Source organism: Chelmon rostratus, chromosome 12, assembly GCF_017976325.1.
Source record: "Chelmon rostratus isolate fCheRos1 chromosome 12, fCheRos1.pri, whole genome shotgun sequence".
Lineage (NCBI taxonomy): Eukaryota > Metazoa > Chordata > Actinopteri > Chaetodontiformes > Chaetodontidae > Chelmon > Chelmon rostratus.
This window is the reverse complement of record NC_055669.1, coordinates 12998358-13014831: the sequence shown is the minus strand read 5'-3', so window position 1 is coordinate 13014831 and position 16474 is coordinate 12998358. Positions and strand designations below refer to the sequence as shown.

Here is a 16474-nt window from a genome sequence, read left to right as displayed (position 1 = left end):
TCTTTCTTTCTCACTCCCTTTGTCTCTCTCTCTCATACACACACACACACACACACACACACACACACACACTTTTCCGGGCACAAAAATCATCACGCGCACATACACCCCTGATCTCATTCACACACCCTGTCCCACAGTTGTACACTTCCAATTGCACGCAGTCTGTATTTGATCCATGGAGTCTATTTCATGCTTGTTGCTGTGAAACTGAGTGTCTGGCTGGCTGCAGACGAGAGCAGAGACAGTGCCCGGTCCAAGGATATCGTGCCTCCTCTTTGCCTGAGCTGTAATTGGACTGCATTGTCCCTGCCTGACAAAACCAAAGCTGTCTGACGTCCTTTAATAACCTCCGCTGACTGACGCAGAAAGCCGTAGATTACTTTAAAATATGGGCAATAATGGGACCAAACTCAGACGCTGAAAGAGAGTTAGTTTGAAAATTACTTTCAACCAGGCTTTCTTTCTTAAGTTAACTTTACAAAGACAATTTAATGTCTTTCAAATGGGTATGGATGATTCAGTGCATTACACTGTAGGTATAGACACACACACATTGCAAGGAGCAGTGTGGTCAGTGAGTGTAACTGAGAATTCGGGGGACCTGAGGTCACAGCTGCTCAGCTGTCTGTCTGGGCTATTTTAAACGGTAGCACACATCAGCGCTTCTGTCCCACTGGCTTGGCCAAGTCCACACCTAAATGTCCTTTCTCTCTCTCTCTCTCTCACACACACACACACACACACACACACACACACACAGTGAAAGTGAAATCGGTTCTGCCTTAGTAAAATGTAGATCTAACAGTAATTCACACGTTGAGAGATGACCTGCAGCTGCATTACACACAGTGAAAAGAGCGTTAAGATGCATAACGTTTCCTAACAGATCTTCCCTGAAGTCAACCTGATTGTGCGGTAGCATGGTGACAGCGGTGGAGCAACCCCCCGCCCCCCTCCTGCCCGAGATTGTCTTACCTTTTCAGCCTGGGGATCAGAGTGACAAGCTTGAACTAGGAGGAGGGAGCAAAGGAAGGAGGGAGGCACTGGAAATAGCTTTTCAAAGACGAACAATTGGGTGAGGGAGAGGGGAAACGAAGGGGGACCCGCGGCTTCTATTAACCACAGCTCTCCATCTTGGGTTTCAGTCGTCAGCTGTATCCGTTCCCCTCTGCGCAGAGCTTCCCGTGCCCTCACAACAGGCTAACACAAGCTGTCACTGCCAATTCTCCCTCTGTCAGCCTGCGTCTCTGGCCAATTAGCATTATGCTCAATGAGCTCTTGAGTTGACTAATTGAGTCCAATTAAACAAATTTCCGACATGACAGGCCATCAAGAGGAGCCTCAGCAACACTGACAGAGATCAAATCAGCAACAGGGACACAAGAACTTTTTCTCGATTCCTCCTATTCACTGATTGGCCTCACTTTGTCAGTTCTGTTTCCCATCATGCACTGTGCTGCTGGCAGAGCGCAGGTAAACAGTGTTAGGTGTTATCCTCCTGGCAGCTACCATAAGGTCGTTGTCAGTTCCTGTCTGTGAGAAAAAGTGTTGTGGGGCAATGCACAACAATTCATTGCTGACAGAAGAAGTATTTTGCAAACCGACATGCATGTACAAAACATTCATGCATACCAACAGTCGTAAAAGTTTATGATTGCACAAGCCGTCCTGCGCTCAGTAGACAGCTCCCTGTGGCAAGTCATTCTGGATGTGTACGAACAGCTCTCAATGTGAACGCAATAATGCAGAACAACCATTCAGCTGTGCAATCATCTCAGATCCCACAAGAATCCCAATTTATTCTCCCTGTTATGAAAGACAAATAGAGGCAGACATGAACCTCCACACCACGAGCCAGAGGACTGGGCGTCTGGCACGGACCCCTTTTCCAGCCACTCCAAGGAGAGCCACGGGTGAGGAGGTTTTCTGGCTGACCACCGCTCACTCTTAAAAAAATCCCACGGTGCCTGACCGTGTCTCGAGCAGATGAGAGCGAGCATCTTGGTCAGAGCATGATAGAAAACATTCAAAAGTAGAACTGGCAAGAGAACATAATGGACGTCGCTTTTGGAGCATCAGTGTGTGCTCACTTGCCAGCTTTTCTGCTCCTTGCAGTGTACAGACTAATGAGGGTTCAAGGCCAAAGTAAACAAGCCACCATTGCTGCTGCGGCATCTCACTTGTGAAACTGTGCAATAACACACAAATTTATGCAAAGCATTTCACCGCTTTTGTGTAGCTTTTGCCAAGAAATGTGAACCGGAGATCCCGCAGAACTTCCAGCGTGCAGAAATATAGTCATCAAAATGAAGCTGGAATCTGGGTTATATGGAAAGCAGACGTCTAAAAATGTTTTCAAAGAAATGAAGCCCAGTTTCAAAAGACACCTAGATGTCTTTTCACGTGCAAATAACCAAAAAAAAAAAAAAAAAAAAAAGGCTTACAGGCCTGTGCTGTGCCAGCTGTAGCAATGATAAATTGTGGCTGCAATGTCTGAAATCATACATTCTGCATAGTTTCCTGCCACAAAGAAAAGAATTACACTTTTACAGTTTCATGTGTTTCTTATTTCTAAAATAATGCATTTCATCTAATTACAATGAAATAAAACATGGATTGCAAGTTTGATTAATTGCAATCATAAACTATGATTAGCGACTTGGACAGGGCTTTATTGCTACATTTAGGCATTATAACAGTAATAATGTTGTTTCTCCCCCCCGTTACAACTGATTTCAGACCAGTGTTTTAGACTGAATAACATCTGCATTCACATGATGTCTGGCTTTCTTCATACATTGGAGGAGGAGACTGCAGCCAGCGATCAATCAGTCCTTTCACTGAGTTTAACAAAGGCCTCAAGATGAAAAAAACAGTAAGACGTAAATGCACATTAGTCTATATATTTGACCAACACATGCAAATTAATGTACACAGTGTTCAGATGGCACATGCACAGTGCTGGGTGAGGATGAGTTGTCATTCAGGCTATGCAGAGGGGCCTGAACATTAGTCACCATGAGAGTGAGGCTGTTAGGAAAACAGATCAACTATGTCGCCACATGACAATGGCCAGCTGGGGAGAAATGTGACCCCGCTAGCATGAGCCGCTATTCCAATTAGAACGCAGTGGCGTGTGTGTGTGTAGCGTGATTGAGGAGTTTAAGATGACGTGTGTGTGTGCGCGCGCGTGTGTGTGCGTATGTCACACATGTTCAAGGCTGGCCAGCATCTCATGTTGAATTCTCTGTCGGGCGCGCTCTGTTTAGCATGCTACCAGCAGCCTCCTTTCTCATGTCCTGGAGATGGATGAGCACTGGTGTGAATGTTCCACCACTCCCTTGGGTGCCATTCCACCTTTCCAACTCTCTCTCCTTCTCTCTCCATCTCTATCAGGTTGGAGCTGAGTTCACACATTCCCCTGTTGGACCATTGTGCCAGTTGGTCTCAGTTTTTATTTTTTATTTCATTCCTCCCTCTGTCCCGTCAGGATTTCCCCCTGTGCATTCATCCGTCGAACACCTGATATCAATGTGTTATATTAGCGTGCGTGCTACAGTCGGAGGATGAACGTTAGCTCACTAATTTCTTGCTGTATATTTGTGTGACCCTGTTGGCCACGTGTGTGTGACCCAGGATGAGCGAGCGTGCTGATAGACAGCGGCATCATTGATTTGCTCCGATTAGGGATTCACAAACGCCTGCTGCTGTCCGATTCTGCAGATCATGGGAGAGGGGAAATCAATGCTGCAGGGCTTCCAGGCCTTCACCCTTATACATGCTCATACTTACATGTATAACACACATCCTTCCTTCCTCATACCAGACAGGATTTGGATTACATTAATGACACTAAAAACACACTGCAGGCTGACTGGACTGCTGTTGGGCCAAAACGTGTCCAGTACATATTTTCAGGTATTTCTGTAATGATGCGAGCATCAGGGATGGGGTGAGAAGTAAGTTGCTGGGGTGAAAGCAGCCACTCGCTGAATTCCATGTTCACTCGTTTACACATTAGCCAGCATAGCTATAATAAGAGAAGTGTGCAATGAAATTGTTATGCTTGCCATTTTTGGGGAAAAATTCTCATTTCCTTGTTGCAAGTTCAGTTTAAACATGCAAACGTGGAAAATTTTGCAACAGATCTGAAGTTATTTTACTGGAAGCTAATGAGAGATTTTTTACATGCTTTGACAAAACCAAGCGACCAGTTTTTGGCAAGTCACTTGAGAAGTCTAATTGATCACAAATCACAGATTACTCACTGAATAAGTAGCATTAATCACTTCATGACTCAATAAAAGCAATTAATTCCATAGCTTTTTATTTCAGATTCCCAGCATCCACGCCTTACATATTCTGTATTTAACGTGTGGAAATGGAAAATGAGACGCTGTGGCTGAACAAGCAGGCAGCCTGCTTTTTGGAGCTGTGCACTGACCAACAGCAACCTTAACGTTAGCTCTGGTGACTTCACTCCTCGTCCTCACAGGTGGAGCTCTCCCACACCCTCCAGCTCGCTTCATTACCAGCAGGAAAAGTGAAATCAGCAAGCGACACGCCAACGCCTAACTTCTCGAGGCTCTTTAATTAATTGAATAATGCTTTATGGCCCAACAGTGATGGTTACAGGGAAATGCATAACATATTTATCAGATTTTAAGCCCACAGTCCTACTTATCTGTTTTTTTTACTAGCTTTCATTCATTCAAGCTTTCTTCACAGCAGACAATTTGCCTTGTCATAACAGCTTCAATGCATGGAGCCATTCTTAATGATACTAATTACACCTGTGGTGGCCTTCTGTTCAACTCAAACTGTCCACTGTTCTAAGGACTGAATTCTCAGGCAGCAGGATATGAAATCTTTTGTGAGATTTTCACAAAACGGCGGTAGCACTAAGCTGAGATGGTATCATGTGCAAGTCAATTTGAAATAAAATTGCTTTGACTTGACCTCACTTTTGATGTGCCTATTAGGGGGGAAAAAAACAGTGAACACTGACTTCAATCTACAAACTTATTCAAATTCTGAAATGGAAAATGTTTCACCTGATAAAGATCTAAAAGGAATCAGAATATTATTTAAATAAATTTATGTGCCGGAGACCTTGCCAGGAGTTACTCCCCTCATCAAATGACACTTTTCAATAGTCTTGCAATTACAAATGATGTGCATATAATGATTAGAGTTGTCTTCTTTCTGAAAAAAGCCTTTAATTGCAGGCACTTTGTGCAACATGCATGTACGCATCACTGGCCACGACAAAGTTACTCGCCAAACACACCCTTGTTTGCTGCTGTAAATGATGCTCCAGTCAAGAGGCTATTTTGCATCACTGATGACTCAAAGCATTTTTTCATGTCAGGCTGCAGGAAAGATACACACAGCATTACGGCTTCATTTGAAATCCAACCAAGAATGACTGTTTCTCGGCAGAGAGATTTACAGCCTAGATCTGTTTAACAATCCAGTTTACAATGCCATGTAAAGGGAGTGCTGAGAGACCAGCGCCTAACCATGCGCCTAAATGGCCGTTCCCACTTTGCAGCCTCACTCTGATCACAGGTCTGAAAAGCTGCAGACAAAACCTGGGCAGCTTTCAAAAGTGGGTCAATTCAAACAGGAAAAAAAAAAAACTGCTTCCAAAAGCTTCCAGTTTATATCAAGAGTTGGTACTTACAGTCACTTACTGTATTTGCATCTGGTGATCAGACTGAGTCAGTACTGATGCATTGCACTTTTTATGCAGTCTGTCTCATTAAAAGCAAATTGGAGAAACGTGAGGAGGAGTAATGTGATAAAGCGCTTCTGTGCAGGGGAGGCCTGGGAGGAATGCCGAAGGAATGTGTGGATATTCTGAAGTGGCAGTGGGAAAATAATGAAGGACTCCTCAAAAGGGGGCTGAGAACCACACAGAGACGTGGCCTCCCACTGTTTCCAAGGTCCGTGTGGAGGGAGATGCTGCCAATGTGGATGAAGATCTGCCATAGAGCCACATTAAACCTGTGGAGAGTTGAGGTTAGTTGACTCTGGACCGCTTGCGTGCATTGAAATTCAGGGAAGACTCGTGGCCAGTTTCAGTGTTTTAACTTCTGTTATGATACCAAAGTCACTGTCAAGGTCGCACTCAGGAAAACATTATCCACCAACCTTGTTATTTTTGCAGCACAGGGCATGGAACTTACCACCATGAATTGAATGATTATATGGATTTACGTACTATAATGGCCAGGAAACAATTACCGGCGCTAGAGTTGGTCATAAGAGGTCATCGCAGTCTCGCAGTTTTCTCATCGCTTCCCATGAGTTTATGAGTTTTCACGGCAAGAGGCAGATGAGGAGAGCAGTTCATTTATCCCCTAAGACACATGACAAATAGAGGAGGTGAAATATTTATATGAGGACAGCATGCAGGCAAATGAACAGAGTAATTGGATGAAGTTGGTGCAGGACTGAGGAGATGCCACTGCCAGATGGGAACAGCCTGCCACTGTATACCCGAGAACGAGATAAGAAAAAGGCCAGTGTTTGATTCTGCGCAGTCCTCTTATGTGATAAGTCTGCATAAATAAGACATGCGCTTTCTTTTCTGTCCCAGCGTAGCCACAGTAAAAGAACAAATATTAAACATTGCATATAGTAGCCATTATTCAGAGGCGTCTCAATTAGATTTCATGCACTCCATCCTGTGTAATTTCTGTTTGTGGGGTTTCTGTATGTACCTAAGGTTTGCTCTCCTTCTGTGTCCATGCTTGGAGAAAACCGGAATGTGCTCTGATTACTGAACAGAAGAAGTGCCAGGACACCCACAGAGACATACAAAAGCACAACGCAACGCGCCGCAGGGAGCATTTCTCATCCACGACAGCGCCTGTTTACGAGAACAACCCCAAGAATTCAAGGATCAGACCGCGTCGGCCATCGCTTGTTTTCACTTAATTCCAACCCTTTTCTTTCCACTCCTCTCCTTTGCAAACTCCCTATTTGTTTTATCTCTCGCACTTCATCCTTTCCACTTTGAAAGTGCAATCCCCCCGCTACTTTTTTTCCCAACTCACTTTTCTCTCATTCTCCCCATGTCATCCATCATCATATTTTCTCCCTCCTTATCTTGCCTCATAAGCTCACCCGCCCTCCTCCCAGTTTCCCTTGCTATTTCTCATTTTTTCCTACAACACTATCTGTCAACCCTTTGCACTTACCATCAAAATTTCTCCTTTTGCTGTCATCATCTGTCTCTGGCAACTGGGGAGGGCTCCGAGCATGTGGAGATATGCAGATCTACTGTTTGTGGAGGCTGTGTTTGCACAGACAGACAGACAGACAGACACTGGGTAAATGTGATCAAGGGTTGATGTAGCTCCACAAAGTGGCAAAGGGACTGGCAAGAGGAGAAGGCGGCGTTAAAGCAACTCTAAGTTTAAGTTTTATGCATGGCTGCGTTTTAACAGGCGCAGATAGTGAGGATCATGTGTTCTCGTGAGGCGTAGATAGGAAGAGGAGGACAGAACAGCAGAGAGTGTGTTTACAAGAGAGAAAATGGCAACGAGGTGTATTGAAGAAAAGAGACAATGAACGAGAAACGAGTAAGGGAAGAGATAGGCCCGGTGAGTAATGTGTACACACTCGAGCACTCCGGCGAATGTGCTGAACTCGGGGTAATGGCTGACATAAAAACCCAGAAAAGAGGCAGAATCGATGCTATCTGTAAGAGGCCGGGATGAGCCTGGTTTTAGGAAGAGGACACAATGATCTCCCTTTAAAGGCTGATTGCACACTGATATTTACATAGAAACCCGGCTGAGGCTCAGCAGCAGGCCCTGTAGGCTGGCCAAGCCCGCTGCTCCCTCACTGCAACACTTTATTTGTGGGGAGAAAGTGGTGTGCGCACGTGCGTGCGTGTGTGCGTGTGCGTGTGTGTGTGTGTGTGTTATTGGACGTTCTATCAGATCTGGCTGCACCCTGCTCTTTTTGTCATTCATGTCTTCATTAAAATGTTCTTGGGTGTGATGGGTGAGTGCACTCTGTACTTGAGCATATCAGTGGCACAGTATGAAAATGCTACAAATGCACCATTTTCGCGTGGTTACATAAACTGACCTTCAACACAAAGATGAAATTACCTCTCTCTCTATTTGTCTCTGTATACCTGCACAAATTACATGTTGTAAACACAGCTCTGTGAACACACACAGAATGCCCTAATGTCACATTTCCATATTGGACACTTGCACAAGTGATTCCTGCAGCACATGACAGGAATTTAAAAGCTTTTGCTATCACCTCCATGTGCTAACATCTGCTTTTGTCATCACTCCCAAGCAACATTTAAAACTAGTTTGGCAACACAAGTGCACCTACGTTGTTGCAACAAACATTTCCGAGGAATTGTTCAGTTGTCATCAACAGGTGTTTAATACAACAGCGGGTTTTAAAATGATTCTGACTGCACAGAAAAAGAGGGAAAATAAGAAATCACGGGAGTCTCTAGTTTGACAGCGCTGAATTGGCGCAATCAGCAATTAATCGGCCGGTGATACACTCTGGTGAGGAAAGCCTGGTGAGTGTGTGTTATGAAAGCTTTCACCTGCAGAAAACAGACTGATGAGTACAACTAGGGTTTTTTGTGCGTCTCCTGGTGCCTTTACAGCACAGCAACACAATAATCAGTCTGTTTATTTGTTCTTCTTGTGCAGAATTGGATAAGCAAGTCATATCTTAAATACTGTAAGAAAGTCAGTTTGATGGTGAAGCAACTTAACTTTAATTTTCAGAAGCTTTTGGGCCCAGTTATGATTTGTTAAAGTCATTTGGAAAATGACTCACTTGTAAAACACAAAGCAAGGCCGAAGCTAGAACCTTGATCTTACGGGTTCTTAGAAGTTCAGGTTATGGGAGGCTCCAGGTTACAGCTCTGTAAGCTCCCTTCACGTAAAACAGCTAATAGAAATCAGGCTTCAAGTACTCAACCAAGAGCTGGGGCTGCAGTCAGCCTCAGAGGAACATGAGTCACCGCATGTGATGGCCCGCTCGAGTGACCAAGAAGAAGTGACCACTGAGAGTAGTCTTTCTGACACAGCTATCCTTGGCACCATGAGAGTCACTGTCACTAAATGTATGTGGATGAGGAGCATAGTACCTACGGCCCACCACCCACTGTGCAGGCACTCAGAGATGAGTTGTAAAGTTTACACAACATTTAGAATGAACGGACTGTGTTTCTTCCATGCACGTCAAAAGCTGTAACTCAGTGTGTTTTTGCCCGAAAGCATCTCTATATGGAAGTGATGTCATTTTTTGCCAGAAAACCTCATCACGCCCTGAAAATGCTCACCACATAATTGCTGCATGTATACAGTAAACTGACAGTTGCTCAGTTGTATGGTCTCTCACCCCGACGCTCTCCCCTCTGTTTGCTACCACTTGGCCCCCCTCTCCCCCCCATCAGCATCCTGCTCCTCATTAGCAGGCCTTTCATGGTCAGAACCAATAAAACTTCAATGGGAGGCAGCCTGAAGAAAACATTGCAGCTCTGTGGCTTTACTGAGCGTTAATTGCATGATCCCAGTACCAGACAGTGGAGGGCCAATCAGCTCCTCCAACGGCATTACCGACCTGTGGCCACATGTGGGCCACAGTCAGACGCATAAACTCACAGTGTACACACACACACACACACACACACACACACACACACACACACACACACACACACACACACAACTGCATCTGACATACAGAAGAATTGTGCACAGACACACATGCACATGAAGGTCATACATTCGCAAACCCATATATAATACTGACAGACACATTATCACACACGCACGCACACACACTTTGAGGCCACCAGACTTATTAACCTCTTGCCACATGTGCTTAACTCTGCCCCCCCCCCCCAGCAACAAGAAAAGTTGAGCAACAGCGTTATGCATTATTACAAAGTGCTTGCCACATCCTGTATGGCACATTTACACAATCCTCAACTTTAGCAGAGTAACTGCAATGGCAACAGATTTACCCAAGTGCACATGCACGGGCTGCAAATGAGTGAGACACTTGACATTGCTGAGCGAAGGTGTGATTCATGTTGTCTCATTTCAGAGCTGTAACAATGGGAAGCAAGTGTGGGCATTTGTCAGTTAGTGATATGTGAGATGCTGTTCTCTTTGTTTGCACTCATCCAGTCATGAGGAACAGACTAATTATAGAGTAACATTTCCTAATGTATTCATAAACAATGTCTGCCTTCATAAATAGAATGACTGTGAGGCAGGAAGTGACTGTTCTTGCCATGTGGCGCTCTCCTTCTCTCTGTCTTTCCTCGTTTCTCTCTCAGCGTCTCACTTTTGTTTGTCTATCTGTCGTGTGACGGCTGGTTATTTCAGGCGGCGCTGGAGTTTTTCCATGTGTCACCGCGATAATGTGCGGCGGCATCTCCTTCTGCAAACAATCCCTAAAAAGCATCTCCCACAGGAGTGACACCATCAAACGCCGTCTGATTCGATTTCACACACTTGGGCGACTGAAGAGACGTTATGTTCAGGGAGAGGACTGCATTGAGTCTGTTGCTGCAACAAAACGGTCCAGGATGTTGGGTCTGCACCAAAGAGTCGCCTCGGATCAGCTGAACATTTTGTACGTTTCGGTTGTCACATACCACATGTAACACTTCATGGTGGCTTCCTGTTTTTACCTGAACACACTCATGGCTATCAGAGGATGCATGTATAAGCAGCTGGCTCCTTGCAGCATCAGCCCTTTAAACTGGATTGCTGCTTCGTATGAAGAGGACCAACTTGAACTCAGTGAACTTTTTCCTCTCACATAAAAAAAAAAAATGCATTGGTTTTGGATGTATTGCTGCCATTGGCCCTGACGAGGCACCGGCTTGCTGGATTTGGGAACCAGGTCACTGATCCTATTAGAAGTAATGAATAAACTGAAAATGCCAAGTATGTATAAAATGCAGCCTGCTAAACAAAGCCTTTCCTTCAGAAATGGCTCTCACCAAACAAAGCCAATTTAGATAAGCAGCATAAGAAATGCTAAAGCACTGCAAAAGCGAAAAAAAGAAAAATAAAAAAAAAAGAGGAAATTATTGCAACCTCTCCAACACAAGTGCAAACTTATTTCATACTGATGGGTGGTTCATATTTCATCCCCTGTTTTCTCTGTTTGGTCAAGCCTGAAATTAGCCAACATTTCATGCTTGTGTTATTAACAAACAGTCACGTACAGAAACTCAGATAATGAAGGCATTCAGCAGGTGACAGGTAAACTGGCAACGGTGCTGGGCAGGCAGCGACTTGTCGTCTAATTGCACCCCGAGGAGTGATTTGGCGCATGTGCGCAGGTGATTTCTGCAGGGCGGAGGAGAGGTAACTCGGCGCTGACCCGTATTGGTGGGTGGGCACCGTGGGGGTCGGGGGCACGCCCACCGTGACACCTGGCAGGTGGAGAACAAGCTGTCGGGACGCGCACAGGGCGCATTCTTCCGCTGAGAACCAGACCACTTTACGACACGCCAAGCACCAGACTCACTTAAGACTGATGCGAAATGAAAATGACAGATGTTTTCAAAACTAAACCCCTGAAATCAAACATGCTAGACAGTAATGTTATTTCGAAACATGTCTAAAAATAATATTTAGATGAGACAGAATGTGACGGAAATGGCAGGAGGAACGCGAAACCAAGGCTTCTCTCTCTCTCTCTCTCTCTCTCTCTCTCTCTCTCTCTCTCCCTCCCTCCCTTCCTCCCTCCTCCTCCTCCTCCTCCTCATTCCACAGAGTGGCAGCGCTGGCATAGCATCGTTCAAAAAACCCTGAGCAGAGCTGGAAACGAGCTGCGGCGGCTGCCTGCGCGCACCTCTTCCCTCAGATCCCCCGGGGCCGTCATATAGCCGGTAGGCGTGCGGCGACAGCGCCTGGCACGACGCTGCTATTTTCTTACGCGACTTAATATGTAACCTAATTCTTTCATCTCCTGCTTCTCACTCCCTAGGTGAGCGAAAGAAGGAGAAGAAGAAGCCCGAGAGTGGATAGATGAGACAGGAGATCTGCGCTCATCCCGGGCACAGCGTGAGAAGATACAGTTATTTGAGGGGAAATAGCAGAGCTGCTGTCCTGTCCTCATCGGCCCTGCGTCGGGAGTGGGAAGAGACGGGACCTCTGCGCTGTGAAGAGTCGCTCCTGTGCCGGGCAGCAGTGCGCGGACAGCAGCCACAGACTCAGCGGACGCGCTGAAAGAGCAGGAGCAGATAAAGGAAGGTGGAGGATATTTTACGCACAGCAGCACTCAGTAGCTCCTTCTGACACGCGGCCACTTACTGGGAGTCTCCTGCTCCGTTTCGGCACAGCCGGATTTGCATTTGACCAAAGTCCACATACAGCAGGCGGCTGGGATGGATTCCTTCATCATAGCGGCTCTGGCATTGTGCTCCCTAACGGCACCAGCCTGTGGGGACAAAGGAGCCAGCAAAGCCCGGAGTTGTTCGGATATCCGGGTGTTTTATAGCGGGAAAGGTTTCTCCCTGGATGTTGTCCCCCAATCTGAAATATCAGGTAAGATCCTCTTGCTATACAGCCTGACCAAAATGTGCTGCGGTCTTGCTGTGCGCACTAAACCAGATTTTTACCCCTGAACCCAAAACGCTTTCAGGATCATGTAGCTGTCCACAACAGTACACTACATTAATTGTTGAAATGATTCCATAACATGTTGAACACACAGCACCATGCAGTTGCTATAAACTCATTGCCACCGGGAACCGTAATCCCTCTTCAAGCCCCCCCCAAGGAATGTTAGTCTATTTTGGGGCCAAAGTCGCACCTGCAGTAGCACCATTTACTGCATCCACACTAAGTGTTGGTTACATATTGGTGATCTGACAGATCCTGAATGAGCCTGAAAATGAATGATTGCAGGTTTGTGTGCACAATGCATCACTGCAAGACGCTGCAACTTAAAATTATGTCTTGTTAACCAATCTTGTTAAAATTGAGTATTTTTGTAGTTTGTTCTCTTGCGAGAGTGCTCTAACTCAGTTTCTGTCCTTTTTTTGTGCCTTTTAAACCTGCGGTCTCACGCTCATTTCTCGCCACATGGCAGAGCAGAGGAGCTCTGCCTCTCGGCTATCTCTCAAGATGAAAAGCTGCTTTGAAAAGATATTAAGACAGTGCAGACGCGTCACAGACAAACAGGCTGTTTGATCCCCTGACCAAAAATATGCGAAAGTCCCTTCAAATTCTCTCGCACTTGACATTTTTGGAAACAGATGCAGGATCAGCACCTCTCCTTCTGTTCTTGTTTCTCAGTTTTCCTATCACTCTAAACTAAGCTGCTGCTCCTGAAGTCGATCCCCGCAGCTTTCATCTTCTTTAAGATTAGGAAATTCTACCTTATAAATTGTCAGCAAAGTCACTTGACCACGGTGCTGGAAGCAGGCGAATACAGTGCTGCTCACTGTGTCATTCATGCCCTGATGTCAGACAGTCACAAGCCCTGGTGCAGCTCAGATGATTACACGTGTGCCTCCACTGGAATTCAGTGCAATGCTTTCACACACACACACACACACACACACACACACACACACACACACACACACACACACACACACACAGAGAGAGAGAGAGAGAGAGAGAGAGAGAGTTTACTGCAATTTTAGGTTCTACAGTTACAGTATCGTGCATGCATGGGCAAGACGGGAGACTGTGCGTGCTTGCACAACCACTGTCCTCTGCACAGATTCAAAGAAAATATAGTTCACATGCTTTTTTTCATTTCCCTGTCCAGAAACTGCAAAATCGGTGAGTGTGAAGAACTATTTTCCGAAAGAAAAGAGCAGAAAGTAAAACATTAACAGTTTACCAGCAAGAAATGAGCGTGGACGTGCGCAATGCACATCTGTACATCTTACTCTAACACTGCTACAATCTGATAGCACACCCACTTCTCAAACAGCCCCTCCAGACTCTGCGTCGGTCACCTTCTCCATGTGGCTCAATACATTTTCCACAGAGTGCTCCGCCACTGTGACAGCAGATAAACTCTTCTCCACTGTGAAGACAGCTCTGTTTGTCTATTAGTACACGCTGAATGGTGCTGAGAGATACAAGGGCGACTTTTTGCAGTATTCACCTAAAGGTCACACACTCAGGATGATCCTAAAGTAGAAACTGCTCTATTTTCTGATAGCATATGGGCTCTCGCATGGCACAGCAGAGAGACAATTGTGTCCTGACAGACGTGGTGTCCAATGTGCTGTGGGTTTCGCTTCTCGGCCTGCGGATTTTAGGTGATTTCCCTCTGGTTTGGAGCTACAGCTGCCACTAAGATGGAAATGAAACATCAAGAGCACATCTGGGAACATGATATCTGATGCAAAGATACACAGCAGATCTTTCCTAGCGATTGCACCGATAGGAGAGATTATAAGATTTGAGGGTGGGGCGGTAATGTGATGAAACTGTTAGCTCATGTCATCACGCCATACATCATAAGGTAGTGAGGGCGAAGTAGTAACTGGACACTTATAATTTAATTGATTGACCATACTGAATAAATCATTTGACAGATTTAACGCCAGCCCCGGTCCCTTAGAAATCCCCTTTTCTTCCAAATGTCTGTAATCCATAATGAGTTAAAGAGCAAATCTGTCTTCTCATGACACCACCTATTCCTCTTGTTTCAATCAATGATGTGGAGCTTGCTTAAGTCTGGGGTCAATGTATTTTCTGTAAGAGACAAAATAAGGGAGTGAGGCAGACACTGGGTGGGGGGGCAGGAGGAGATAGAGATAGAGAGCAGAGGGAGGAAGAGGGAGATAGAGGAAAGGGGAGATTTGGCTCTGACAGTATTTCTCCCCGTGTCCCCGTCTCTTGGCTCTCAAGCATAAATAACTGCTCATCCGCTCCAGTCTGGCATATTAAACACCTTAGTAAAATATGAAAGCTTTAATTTATGCCTCCAATTTATGAGCCATCCGAATGTTGTGGACGATCTCTGGCATTTGCAGAAGGATAGCTCCCGCTGTGACACCGGGGGCCTGATCAGCCTAATGTATTGGCCGGGCCCGACTCAAGGTCGCATGCTGAGCACATCACCCGGATCCGGCCGGGTATGAGAGAGAGGGACGGCCGCATCCCAACTCTGAAAGTGACGTCCAGTCGCAGCACTTTCGAATCCTCTTCGACGCCGATGCACAGCACATGGGATAAAAGTCCTGACTGAATGTGTAATTATGCAAATAAAGTCTCAACAAGGTCTGCAAGTAATATGCACTGAAAACAAGTGTGCTTCTCAGCTAACGTGCTCTCATTTGTTATTAAAGTTTAAATGTATACTTTTTGCTTTCATACCTCTGTTCTTTACAATTGAATTGCATACTTTTCTGAACATTTTCAACCAGATGAACCCAATCCCACCTCACACTGCCTGTTTGATTACGCTCAGTCAGTGGTGAACAGAGATTCCCAGATATCGCTTTCACGTCGATGCGCCTCATGTAACAACTTGGATAGCCCCCTGCTCTTAAGTGATTTCCCCTGGAGAAAAAGCCACGCGGAAGAAAGCTATTGAGTTAAGGGTGAGCTGTTTGTTATCGTTGTGTTGAAGCGCTGTTTACTGGACCGTGGCAACAGCGTCAGCTGAGCAGATATGAAAAGCGACGGTTCGCAAGTGATCAAGTCGACTGATTGATGCTCCTTAAATGAGCGCAATGGTGCTGGTTCAACTCCGTTGAGTGTAATCAGTTTTGGAAACAGCTTTTTGTGTTGGTGTTTACCAAAAATGGATGATTGATTTTTATGAGGCTCATCTGTCTCCTCCCTGCACTGCCCCCTCCCTGTCCCACCCCATCATTACAGTCGTGATGACTTATCTTTTATCTTTCAGGGGATGACATTCTTCATCTCTCTGTTTGTCTCTCTCTCTCATCGGCTCTTAAAGAGAGAGGCGCCAGACACTCTTTGAAAGCAGCTGGCAGCCAATGAGTGTTTGAGGCTCAATGTCATATAAGCCTATACAAAGAGACAAGCTGCATGAGACATCTGCAGGAAGGCCAGTAGCGTTTTGGTATGGCATTGGCTTTCCCATGCTGTATTTGTGTTGTTGTTGATTGCTGGTTGCTACAGGCTGACTGTGAGTCGCTCAGGGCTCTGAAGTGTCATCTCTAACCAGTGTTTGGCTAATGATACAGTGGGATTGCCGTTCACCAGGCCTGCTAGGAACTGCTGTTGACTGAAGACTGACTTGTGGCTGGAAATATGGGCTGATCAGTATGGTAGCCCACAGTGAAAAGCATGGAAATGTTTTGAACTCAGCAGCCTGCCTGTGAATTTGGGTCGTGAAATGTCTGATAGTTGTAGCGTTGCAGCTTGAACAGGGCAGGAGCTTTCACCCACTGGGTAGAAAATCTCCCTGGGCAACACCCTCACCCTCTTTGACTGAGGGTAATGAT

At 45.7% G+C, this 16474-nt stretch overlaps 1 protein-coding gene across 1 annotated transcript in view; it reads left to right on the top strand.

Annotated features, from left to right (window-relative positions):
• The first annotated feature begins 11539 nt into the window (after positions 1-11539).
• gpc1b (glypican 1b) overlaps positions 11540-16474 on the top strand; it is a 63459-nt gene continuing 58524 nt past the window's right edge. The window contains exons 1-2 of the mRNA XM_041948463.1: positions 11540-11917; positions 12016-12575. Coding sequence (XP_041804397.1) covers positions 12416-12575 — 160 coding nt within the window. The 5' untranslated portion in view covers positions 11540-11917; positions 12016-12415. The remainder of the gene's footprint in view (positions 11918-12015; positions 12576-16474) is intronic.